Below are 13074 nucleotides of genomic sequence, written 5' to 3' on the forward strand. Positions count from 1 at the left end.
ATTTAGGCGCCTTTTGCTGTTGTATTCATGAATACACCAGCGCGAATACATGTGAATACATGCGCGTACATCTGGACTGTCCTGATTTTAGGCGCTTTTTGTTGTTGTATTCATGAATACAACAACCGGGATACATGTGAATACATGCGCGTACAACTGGACTGCTCTGATTTTAGACATTTTTGTTGTTGTGTTCATGAATACAGTCGCGCGAATACACTGCTGTAATAACTAAATAGTAGCTATAGGAAGTAATTATGTATACGGTAGCTATAGGAAGTTAATAGCTACAAAACAATAGTGGTTTATGAAAATTTCTCAAAACATAGTTAGGCAATATTCAAGAAAAAATTTCAGAATCCTAGGAGGAATTAGTAATTAACAAACTAGCACCTAATTAATTACAGTCCTGACCGAAACATATAATGCTGGACCAAAAATTAAGTTTTGACATGTGTGAACAGATTCTAATCAAACGAAGGACTGAAAATCAATCCTATTAATTAGCAAAAATTAGTCCTATTAATACTCATTTCTATTAAAATGTTTGATTAGATTATACAACCCTTTAATTACCTTCAATACACATCTCTCTTCTACATTAATGTCACAACCAAAAACATATATGTACGAATCCTCTAAAGGAAAGTAGCACTTATTTTAATTTTCTAGTTGTTATTTTCGTATATAGTAATAAAAATATAATTAGATTAATGAAATATTATAAGTATTTTATGGATCTATAAACTTAAAGTTGTTTCCCTTGTAAATGTGTTTGTTTAAGTATCCTAATAGTATATTTGTACACTTATATGTTATGTTATTGTTTGTACATAATGTACATCAAATATAAATTTAAAATATATCACATATACCGAGTATATATTTCAAATGTCAAATATACTTAAACTATATATTGATCTCATCAAGTATATATAATTATACATTAAATATACATAATACATATGTTGAATATGTATATTTGTTATGCGTGCAAAATTATACGTTGAATAGACATAAACATGTTCGGTATAGGAAAATATACATAATATATTCATTACATATGTATATATTTAAAATTACATTGTAAAAAATTATATGTATATATACACCTTCAAACATGGAATAAAAATGTTAGTTTAGATTGTGTTTGATAAATAATGAAAAAGGGGATTTTAAGAGCGGGAACTTTCATAAAAATTGTAAATATAGATTAATGATGGGAGAGAAATATGGATAAAATTAATTCCTTAAATTGTGGACTATGTTTAAAAATTTAAAGACTACTAAATATACATGATTTTGAAATAATGATGTAATTGTAAATGAATGTGCTCTTTTTGGAATAAAACAAAAGTAATGATTTTTATTTAAATACTATTTAATAAGTAACTGATAATGCAAAAAACTCTATTGGTATATCGAGCAGCCCAACACACAAATTAAAGCTTTTGAGCTTTCGAGGGTTTTTTCCTACAAATTTATAATCTGTTTATAAAATGCTTCAATCATTAATAGTAATGCAGATATGTAGTATGTGTCCTACTTGTTCATTAGGCTATATTTCATTAGCCGTTCAGCATACAAAAAAAAGGAGAAATTTAAAAATAGTCAGATTTACAAGTGGTCATTCAAAAATAGTCAGATTTATAAGTGGCCATTCAAAAATAGCCACAGTTTTAAAAGTTATCGAAATTTAGTTACTTTTCATGTAAAGATAAATTTGAACGAAAACACTGTTCAAAATCCGGAAAATACTCCAGCATAATATATTGGAATTCCAGTATAATATACTGGAACTCCAGTATAATATATTAGAGTTCCAACAAAGTATACTGGAACTCCAGTATATTATACTGGAATTTGGAGTTCCAGTATATTATACCGGAGCCAGCAAAGTATATCGGTCTAACATAATATGCTGGAAGTTCATACATAGGTACACCGAACTCCAGTATATTATGCTGGACCGGTCTCTGTTGCAACAAAATAGTGACTATTTTTCAATGACTTGGCAAACGCCAGTTATTTTTGAATGACCAGTTCGAAAACTGGCTAGCCCGTACCATTTGGGAAAAGTGCATTCATTATTTTTCATCTTAGGCCATACAATTTGGTAATTCAGCAAATATGGATAAAACACCCATTACAAAGGTATAATCAATAATTATTTCCAAACACTAACGACATTTTTTATGCACTTCATGCCAAATCAAAGTCTCTAGAATTGTGGCGGAACGGAAAATATTGTTCCATCCTTAATTAGAAGTTCGAATTGGAGCCCTGAAAATGAAATTATCTTTGGTAAGGAACACTTTATTCTAAAATGGAACTTTACAACACAAATTCTGAATTTATCGAGCCTCAAAAGGAACACCGGACATTGGATGAAAAAAAGAAAAAAAGAAGTTTCAGTATCCCGTGGAAGTGAACATTAATAGGAGGTTTCTATAATGGCCCTTTCTTTGTGTATCATTGTGCTAACACATTCATTCCATTTAAAACGAGTGCTTAAACGAATTATTTTGGACTAACTGTGGATCATCATAGACTGGCCCTGGCTTACAATTATACCCATCCTCACGCCTGCTTTTCTAGTATATTTCGGTTTCCTGTTCTCAATCATCAGGCTAATCCAATAACTCCCCTTTAATTGAAAATAAATCATGAAATTTCCCCCCTAAAGGAACCCACATATGGCCTAAATTAAAGTCCTAAAGTTCTTGGCGTATATACATAACTGATTTTGTCTGTCCATATTAAAGGCCAACTTAATTCATCATTTTTTGTCTATCATTCAGATCCTCTCAAGCTTTTCAAGTATGCCAAAAGAAACATACTATTTAACTTCATGATTCAACAACGATAGAAATTAACAGTTAATCTCGAGATCAATACCGGGAAAACTTGACAAACATAGATTGTCACAACCTTTCGAGAAAGGGAGGTTGACTTCTATTTACAAAGAATGAATATTTACTTATTTTGCATATACTCAAATTAGGATCAGATGTCATATTTTATTCATAGTTTGTGTCAACCACAATCCTTTACTAGTAACAATCAATTAACGTAATTACAACTTTTAACTTGAAAAGACTAAAATGATGAATTGAGGTTTTCATCCAACAATGGATGCTCTTGAATTCACAAACCAGCCAGTAATTACAAATTAGCATAATCATACATTTTACTAAATTACTCCTGCAGCGTATGACGTTTTTAATTCCTTTTTTTTTTTCCTCCGTTTGAGATGGCCAATATCTTTCCTTGTTTTCTATGTCACGCATTCTCTGTAAAATCTTGGGACTGCAAATCTGCAATGTTAACTAAAAGAAGTAAAATAATGTTCAGCCCACCACCGCCAGTGACTAGAAACTTCAGCCACCATTAAAATTTTGTCAGCCAAAGAAGAATAAAATGAAACCAAGTTGAGTTCATGTATAACTAACACTAGCAGTAGAATGAAATCACTAGAAATTAAAACTAGTGTAAAATTATGCGCTACACAAAGACAAAGGAGAGTGAACAATTTAGCAGTCAAAAGGGGGACAAAATTACTCAGGGAATGTTTCTGGTCCCATGAATATATGTCATGTCTACAAAGCGTGACATAACATTAGGAGTGCTATTTCTAGATTGAGAGCTCTACCATTTATTCCAACAATTAACATCAATATGTTTCACTTCACAATGACAAAATGCTCTTTTATCTATCAGCTCAAAAGGAGTTGGCTATACTCTTTCCTGATAATTCCATTGCCAGCTTTTCTTTGGTTTCATAATCAACAATTACCATATGTTTTAGCTCAGAACAAATGCTAGTATTCGATACGAGTGCGGATTTAGATGTTCACTTCTTCATTATACAAATTTTAGGATTTCGAACCACAGACAAACACATTGTTTTCTTGATAATTAATTTATATTTTTAATCAACAATGTAAATTAACTCGATTTTGATTTATTAAGCTAAATGACCAATGAATATTATAGATGCCTCCTACATGTTTCACCATCATAACATTACGAATTATCAATGATAACTCTAAGTGACATATTCAAATTTAAAAAAGACCTCTGCAACAATCTGAGGACAGATATAATTAAAGGTTCTCGGAGACTGAATAGTAACAAAAAAAACATATTGCCTTTTAAATCCACAAAATGCAGATTAAACTAACCAATCTGAATTTAAGCCCTTTTACTTTTGTGACTTTTCTTTTTGTCTTGCTCTAGCAATCAGTATGCTCCATTTAGTCCCCCTAACTTTTCTGCACATTACTTGACATCCCTTATTTCAAGCTTGGGATCTTCTGAAAGAATAGTGAAATTCCTCGACTTTTGATACTTTTTGCTGTTTCATTTTATGATAAAAGCATTGTCATTTTCTTCGTTCTTCTTGTCTTGGTTTTGAGACTTTTGTGTTGCTTTCATTGGTACCTATTACGGAGCATGTTTACAAAATGCAATATAACTAAATCTTAAGATCTAACATTAGATAATTTTGGTGGAAAAAGGATAAAGAAGAGATAGAGGGAATTACAAGAGAAAGCGCAGTTCCAAAGGAATTTTGTCCTCATGTCTCTAAAATGTGTGTAGACTACTGTTAAGACAATACGAGTTTATTAGGGTAATTGGGGGCATAAAACATTAAAACGCTTAATCATAATTGAAAATTTGCGAAAGAGTTTAAAGTTTTATATAATTTAAAAAACGTACATTGAGTCTAACTAAAACTAGAAAAGTTAGCTCTTAAGTTGAGAGTTATTCAAGAGAGTATATAATGAGACAATAACTCATTCATTCAATAAATATAAGGTGAGAGTTGTTCAAGAACATATAATGAGACAATAACTCATTTCTTCAATAAATATAACATATTTAACATTCTCTCGTACTTTCAGGTCAGACATATGGAACATGAACAAAATAACATGGAGTCCAGTATTAGATCAACCAAGAACAAGGACGAGTTTCATTTTGATACCATGTTAAAAAGATGATCATTTGGCCTCATTAAACTTTGAAAATTTTGCTCATGAAAAATATCAAGATCATATAAGGAGACAATAACTCATTCTTTGTATGTTGCGACACTTAATATATACTATAAGTAATTACTTATTAAATATGCTTATGACTTAAAAAGGATGAATTACCTATCTAATTTGGTAGATTTACACTAAAGATATATATATATACTCTACTAAACTCAGCTTGATAGTGATCAAAATGTGGAACATAGAAGAGGGTAAAAATGAAATATCGAGACCATAAAGGTATTTCCTCCCAAAGCCATGTGAGAAAAGCAGCTTTTTCTCCTTCCCTTTCTCTTCTTCTTCCTGCTATAAAGCGACCACGCCCCTTTGCTTGTAATCATTTGGTCTATTTTGTTATAATTCCCTCACACCCTCTTTCTTCTTTTTTTTTCTTTTTCAGTTTTTTCCTCATTTTTTTCGATATTAGTGTTTGGGTATGAAAATTCTAAATCCTAACTTGAGTCAAATTTTGTAATTTTCCGGGAATTCGAAAATCTTTGTAAAGATATTTTTTAAAATTTTCACTCCAAATCACTCATAAAAATTCAAAAACAACTTCAATTGTATTTATGTCTAAACATAACTCCAATTTCTAAATACCATTTTCAACTGAAAAAATAAATTTATTTTTTTTCTTCAAAATTTCACAATTATTACGCCCAAACGCCCGCTAAGTGTGTGAAATGTTTTTTTCTTGGGATCTTCCCCTTCTCCATTTAATCCCACACACCCTGCTTAACCGTTTTTGGACTAAAACTTTTAATCTTTTATTTACTGATTATAGAAAAACATAGCAGTTAGTGTAATTTTATTGGTTACAAAAGATTATTTAACATCTTTCTAATCTTTTGAATATTGCAGAACTCGAGTAAATACCCCTCGTTATACTATTGGGTTATATATACTCATGCAGTCATACTTTGGGTTCAAATATACCTCGCATTTAAACAGAGGGACACGTGTCATCGTCCTGTTGGTCAATTCTAAATATCTCCTAATTAATTAAAAAGACTCATTACTCATACCCGAAAAATAATTTTTTTTTTTTTGTAAAAACTGGAAAAAACTAAATATTGTTTTACTAAAAACTGAAAAAACGCTTTTAAAAAAACTGAAAAATATTTTCTAAAATAATATTTTTGTAAAAATTAAAAAAAATAGAAAATAATTTTCTAAAGCAATTGTTTTTTGTAAAAACTGAAAAAAACTGAATTTCTTTTTTTACTAAAAACTGAACAAAATAAAAATATTTTTTTTTTCAGTTTTTACAAAAAATCTGCTTTAAAAAAAGCTGAAAAATATTTTCTAAAACAATATTTTCGTAAAAACTGAAAAAATAAAAAGCAATTTTCTAAAGCAATATTTTTGTAAAAACTGAAAAAATAAATATTTTCTTTTTTTCAGTTTTTTCCATCTTTTAATTGCTTTAGAAAATTGATTTTCAGTTTTTTTTCCAGTTTTTATAAAAATATTGTTTTAAAAATTATTTTTCAGTTTTTTAAAGCATTGTTTTTTGTAAAAATTGGAAAAAAAATATTTTCTTTTTTTTCAGTTTTTTGTAAATTTTTTTAGTTTTTTTCAGTTTTTACAAAAACAAATAAAAAAATTCGGGTATGGGTAATAGGTCTTTTTAATTAATTAGGAGATATTTAGAATTGACCAACATGACTATGACACGTGTCCTTCCGTTTAAATGAGGGGTATATTTGAATCCAAAGTATGACTGAAGGGGTATAGATAACCCAATAGTATAACAAGGAGTATTCTTAGACCATTTTCGAAATTAGAGGAATATATTTGGTCCTTTGCCCATAGTAATATTATATATGTAGAAAGAAGGTTTTCGCATTCTTCTTCTAAGACTTGCACCTTGCAACAAATATATTCTGTGGGGAAAAGTTGGTGTTCGCCAGACTTGAAATGCAAAAAATATTTGAAGAGTTTGTTACTCTTATTAACATTGAATTTAACGTCATTATTACATCAGAGAAAGACAAAAAATTAAGTAGGGTTAAATCAAATTATTATAGTACAATTAATGTGAATTAAGCAATGTCTCAATGTTCATCATTTCCTCATTTAGATACAAGTACTTTAATAATCAAAAGTATCACTTTAAAAATAAAATAACAAAGCTTAGGTTAAGCCAAATTAATTAAATACTATATATGGCTCCATATATGTCATGGGAAGAAGAGAAGCCCGCTCGTGCGAAAAAACCAGTCACGCTCCCATAATTACATTAGGTTCTGCACTAAAAGACAATAATCATGTTTAACTTAATTATATAATTTGCTAAAAACTAAAGATTTAATCATAGGAACAATTGCTTTTGGCACGAAACCCACCGTTATTCGTCAAAGCTCGCAAAGTTGAACTGTTTGTACTTGGAAGCTCTAAATTCTGATATTTTATATACTTCCCCAATATCACACCCCTTTGTTAGTTCTAAGAGGTATATATCTTTGATAAACTGATTCAAAATACTTTAAACAATAAGGAGATATATATCTTTGATAGTTGAAACAATAAGGGGGGTTTTGATTTATCGTATAAGCAAATTAATTCAAACATAAAATTTAATATAAGTTATGCAATATTTGATGATGGTATAAAAGGCCGTGTAACTTAATACAACATCTGTTTAGTTTTTTTAAATTTCGCATTTATAAATATCTCTATAAGTTATGCGAGAATTTGTGTATTATATATACAAAGTATGAATAATAATACATATATTACAATACATGAATATGAATAACTAAAACTAAAATTCCCTAAAGTAAATAGTTATTGTATAACAATGTTATTTATCGTATAATAATCTTCACACTATTATGCAACGTATAAACAGTCTAGCCTCTAGGCATGACTAGTACGTGAATCAGATTAACCTTGTTCTAAAATATCATACCAACATTTAGGAGTTCTAGTTTTCGATATTAATAAGCATTCAATGATATATATGTGCGTGTTGTTTAAGTGACAATTAGTAGGCACATTCTAATTGTTTAACTCTAGTCATTCCCACCTTTCAAAATACACCAATTCCCCATCATTCTATTCACGATTTCACCCCTGAATTTTTTTGAAAAAAAATAGCTAACAGAACTAAAGGAAAAAAAAGTAAAATTAGAAATTGAGAGGCCCACCCACCAAAATTCTTTAACATTCATTTCTCTCAATATAAATATGGCATAGACGAGTAAACTTCCTACTAGCCAGCTGTTTTATAAGTCCATTTCTATAGTGAGACGAGATTCAAGAGGCTATTCAGTAAGTAGAGAGTGAGGAGAGGAAATAGTAAGGAAAAGAAGAGAAGAAGAAGATGGAATCTTCAGACAAAGTGGTGGAAACAGTGATAGTAGGGAATTATGTCGAGATGGAGTCTGAAGGGAAGTCTAATAATGACATGAAATCTAAGATCTCTAATTTATTCTGGCATGGTGGTTCTGCTTATGATGCTTGGTTTAGTTGTGCTTCTAATCAGGTTAAATTAATTAATTTCTTCCTAAATATTCTTTCTTATTGAAGGATAAATTTGCTTTGTTTTTATTTTGACTTTTTTTCTTGTACATTCTCAGGTAGCTCAAGTGCTATTGACATTGCCATACTCATTTTCTCAACTGGGGATGCTCTCTGGTGTTTCATTTCAACTCTTCTATGGTTTATTGGGCAGTTGGACAGCTTATCTCATTAGCATACTCTATATTGAGTACAGAACCAGAAAAGAAAGAGAAAAAGTTGATTTCCGCAACCACGTCATTCAGGTTTTTCCCTTTCACAACAGCCTCACAATCAGTAGTACTCAGGATTTTGCATAAGCATTGTCAATCTTTTATTACAATTCGACTTGTATTTGGATTTGAGTCTGAGACTGCAGAAATTCTAAAGTTTTACTTCTTGTCCCAAAGTGATGCATTTTACATTATTCTCGTGTCAATCAAAAATCTTTTCTTGTTTTGAAGTGGTGTATTTCTTTTATTTAACTTAAAACCAAAACACTCCGACAAGATATAGGTTAATAGATATTTTGTCTTGTGACAGAAAACCACCACTACTAAAATCTAAATTTACATGAGGAACATGACAACTGTGTAAATCCATTTCTCACATGGTATTCTGAGTTTTCTTTACTATTTTAATGTCTAAATTTTTATATGTAATTTGTGTGTTACAGTGGTTTGAAGTTCTTGACGGGTTACTAGGAAAACATTGGAGGAACGTGGGTTTGGCGTTTAATTGCACTTTTCTTCTGTTTGGATCTGTAATTCAACTTATAGCCTGTGCAAGGTTCGTCCTTTAATTTTCTACCTGCCCCTGCATATATTATTCTGTCTTTTTCTACTCTTAAGTAACACAATCTATTTTATTCAAATGTGCAGCAATATATATTACATTAATGATAATTTGGACAAAAGAACTTGGACTTATATCTTCGGAGCTTGTTGTGCTACTACTGTCTTCATTCCCTCTTTCCACAATTATCGAATCTGGTCTTTCCTTGGCTTATTAATGACCACTTACACTGCTTGGTATCTTACTGTCGCGTCACTCCTTCATGGCCAGGTATGTATCGGTTTAATATTACATATGATTATTAAACTTTATTCACTACTATAACATTAAAGTCGTTGTGTCACGAAATTAAACATACATCGCTTGAGATAATTCTGTTCCCATCTACCCTTGGTGTTAAAGGGAGAACTGTGAGGAACCAACCCTAGTATGCGAGGACGGGGTTGGTCTAACCTATGGTATACGGGTTGTTATTGCAGACAGTTAAGTTGGTATGGTAGCATCTTTCGAATTGAAAAAAGCAGTTACAACAAAGAGATGCTACTCTAGAGTTCTGAATTAGTTGTAATTAGATGTGCTATGTGAATTGAAAACCTTTAACCGTATCTATACATTTGTGGAGATTTGACTAATTAATTAGATACTTTAGCTTTGAAATGTTAATTACTCTATTAATTAATGCTTTTTTTCTTCTTTAAAACAGGTGGAGGGGGTGAAGCATTCGGGACCAACAAAATTGGTGCTCTACTTCACAGGAGCAACAAACATTCTCTACACATTTGGGGGACATGCCGTTACTGTGTAAGACAGAATTATTTTTATTTGCTTTTGACGATTATATTTACTAGTTCATATATATGGTTTTCCTTTTTCTTTTTCTAACATTCAAGTACAAGGCTAAAACTATAAAAATAGGAGATAAGTTAGTATCTATAACATTATTCTTTATGAAAATGACTTTACCTTGACTTCTTTCGACAGAGTCTGAAGAAGTGATCTAGTGGACTATTCTTTTGTGTCTAAAAGATTAATATTCCCTCAAAACTTAACATTTACTACACCATGACCAATCATTGTCAAAACACTATTATTGTTATGGTTATTGTTATTCTCCACAACTGTGCATATCACTTGTAACTTTTACTTTTAGCTTTTTACATGCATTTGTGCCTAAAATATAAATAGTGGTTCCAGCATCTTTTTTCCATGGCCAGATTCCCTTTTACCCTTTTCAAGTTAGAAAGCCAGAACTCTTTTTCGAATCACTTTTGCTTTTATTGCTGAATCAATGAAGGAAAACTGTTGAAGCTCTGAGCACCTCCTTCTTTTAATGTTCTTTTTCTGTTTCCTTAGCATAAATTCACGGAACCATTAACCAAGGTAAAAAGCAAGAAAGAAATCCATCATAAATTTAATAGGGAGTACTGCAAAATTAGATCGATATTTACTCGACTGGATTTTTAACCTTCTGTAAACTGTAAAAGGCATTTAATTAGGCACGTGGACTTGTGGGCATGGAGGTATAGGTCTGTAGCTCATAGGTACATTGAAAAAAAAAATCTAAAAATATTATATTTCATGTAGATCAATTTATGTAAACTTATTTAATTGGACAAATAGTTTTCAAAAAAAAAAATTTGAAACTTGTTATCTTAAACTTGTCAATAACATTTGTGTGACATACTATTTTTCAAACTTCTGATTTTATGATTTTAAACATGTCCTAACATTTGTTTGTCAATAAATGCATGTCATTAAATTTAAACTTACAAACTGGTAAGTTTAAATTAAATTATTTTCAAACTTAAAAAGGATTTTTTTTTTTCAAACTGACTAAAAAAAGAAATAAGTTAACATAAATTGAAATCGAGGGAATATAATTGTTACTCTATATAGTAAGAATGTTAACTTACATTTCTTGTGAAGAACTTTATACTATCTTTTGTATTTTAAGGGAGACTAAAATTTTGTGATTTTTTGGGCAGAGAGGTAATGCACGCGATGTGGAAACCACAAAAATTTAAGGCAATCTACTTATGGGCAACTCTGTATGTGTTGACACTGACTCTTCCATCAGCAGCAGCAGTGTATTGGGCATTTGGAGATTTACTTCTTGATCATTCCAATGCCTTTTCTCTGTTACCAAAATCACCCTTCAGAGACATGGCTGTCATCCTTATGCTCATTCACCAGGTCCATTTTAAATGTCATTTTAGTCGATTTATTAAGTGATTTTTTAATAAGTGTGTCAAAACTTTAAACGTCATTAATATTGAGTTGTTTTCCTTTTGTGGCAGTTTATAACATTTGGTTTTGCATGCACGCCCTTGTATTTTGTATGGGAGAAAGTTATAGGGATGCACGAGTGCAAGAGTCTTTGCAAGAGGGCGGCGGCGCGGTTGCCGGTGGTGATTCCGATATGGTTTTTGGCCATAGTATTCCCATTCTTTGGCCCTATAAACTCCTCTGTTGGTTCACTTCTCGTTAGTTTCACGGTCTACATTATCCCAGCTCTAGCTCATATGTTCACCTTTAAATCAGCTGCTGCCCGAGAGGTACCAATCTTAATTTTCCTATACTTCAAAAATAGAAAAAAGTAAAAGAATCTTATACTATGAGGAATCGTCCAAACATAAAGATATTCCTATTAACACATAATGCAAGATGACACATCTCAGTCATCTCAGTCCAATTCGCTTTCAATTTTGACTGTAAGTCTCAGAGATATTGGATTAATATTTAAAATTTACGTCGAAAATTAGATAATACTATGAGGTTTAAAAGTGTTAAAGGATATTAATAATTCCTAATTTATTTTGTTTATGTTTTTCTAACCTTTGGTTTGTTATGAATATGTGGTGATTGTAAACTTTATGTTATGCAGAATGCGGTAGAGCAACCACCAAAATTCGTGGGACGCTGGGCTGGAACATTTACAATAAACATATTTGTGGTTGTGTGGGTACTGATTGTTGGGTTTGGATTTGGTGGTTGGGCTAGCATGACCAATTTCATACATCAAATTGACACATTTGGCCTTTTTACCAAATGTTACCAATGCCCACCTCCTCCAGGATCTCCACCACCGTTCCTCCCACACGCTGGCGCACCACGGCCTGCTCCGGCCAACATCACGCACCGTCACCACCTATGAGCTTTTCGCCATTCATGCCGGAAATTTAACAGGGTTAAAAGGCGTAGTTGGCCGATGTTCCCGTCATGTGTCACGCCTTTATAAGTTTCTTGATAGATGAAAATCAAGAGAGATCAAGATGAGTTGTCAGCCCAAATTAGCAAGCCAATTCGGAACCCCCCCTCCGCCGCCTTCGCTTGTATTTTAAATTTTAAATTTAGCTTGATTTAGTTATCTTGTTAGTAGTTGGTATCTGAAATGTAGTATGCGACATGCTTTGGAGAAGAAGAGATTTGTTATTTTTTGTCTTACTTTTGATAGTTGATTCTTAAATCTATTGTAAAGTTACTTAGACTGGATTCATGTGTTACGGTCACCTAAGAATCTCCAATTGAACAGACCAATGACCAAAAAAGCTAAATTCGAACTAGAATATTTCACGACATCAACTTTTTCTTGCTTTGATAAAATAAATTTGCAATAATCTAGACCTAAGACTTTCAAGATAATCTTGTTTACCCTTAAAATTGGATAACAATTAAACTTATAATGAGGTTCTAAGGATACGTGATTTCACTTAATACCGATAGATAAATATGA

The 13074-nt window shown here is 31.3% G+C and overlaps 1 protein-coding gene across 1 annotated transcript; it reads left to right on the forward strand.

Moving 5' to 3' along the window:
• Positions 1–8249: 8249 nt before the first annotated feature.
• LOC107816434 (auxin transporter-like protein 2) lies at positions 8250–12826 on the forward strand. The gene is made up of 8 exons (XM_016642154.2): positions 8250–8532; positions 8627–8812; positions 9223–9335; positions 9428–9611; positions 10045–10142; positions 11327–11534; positions 11639–11896; positions 12226–12826. Exons 1-8 carry the CDS (start codon positions 8371–8373, stop codon positions 12493–12495), a joined length of 1479 nt encoding a protein of 492 aa, XP_016497640.1. The 5' UTR covers positions 8250–8370; the 3' UTR covers positions 12496–12826.
• The last annotated feature ends 248 nt before the right edge of the window (positions 12827–13074 follow it).

Source organism: Nicotiana tabacum, chromosome 19 (genome assembly GCF_000715075.1).
Source record: "Nicotiana tabacum cultivar K326 chromosome 19, ASM71507v2, whole genome shotgun sequence".
Taxonomy (NCBI): domain Eukaryota; kingdom Viridiplantae; phylum Streptophyta; class Magnoliopsida; order Solanales; family Solanaceae; genus Nicotiana; species Nicotiana tabacum.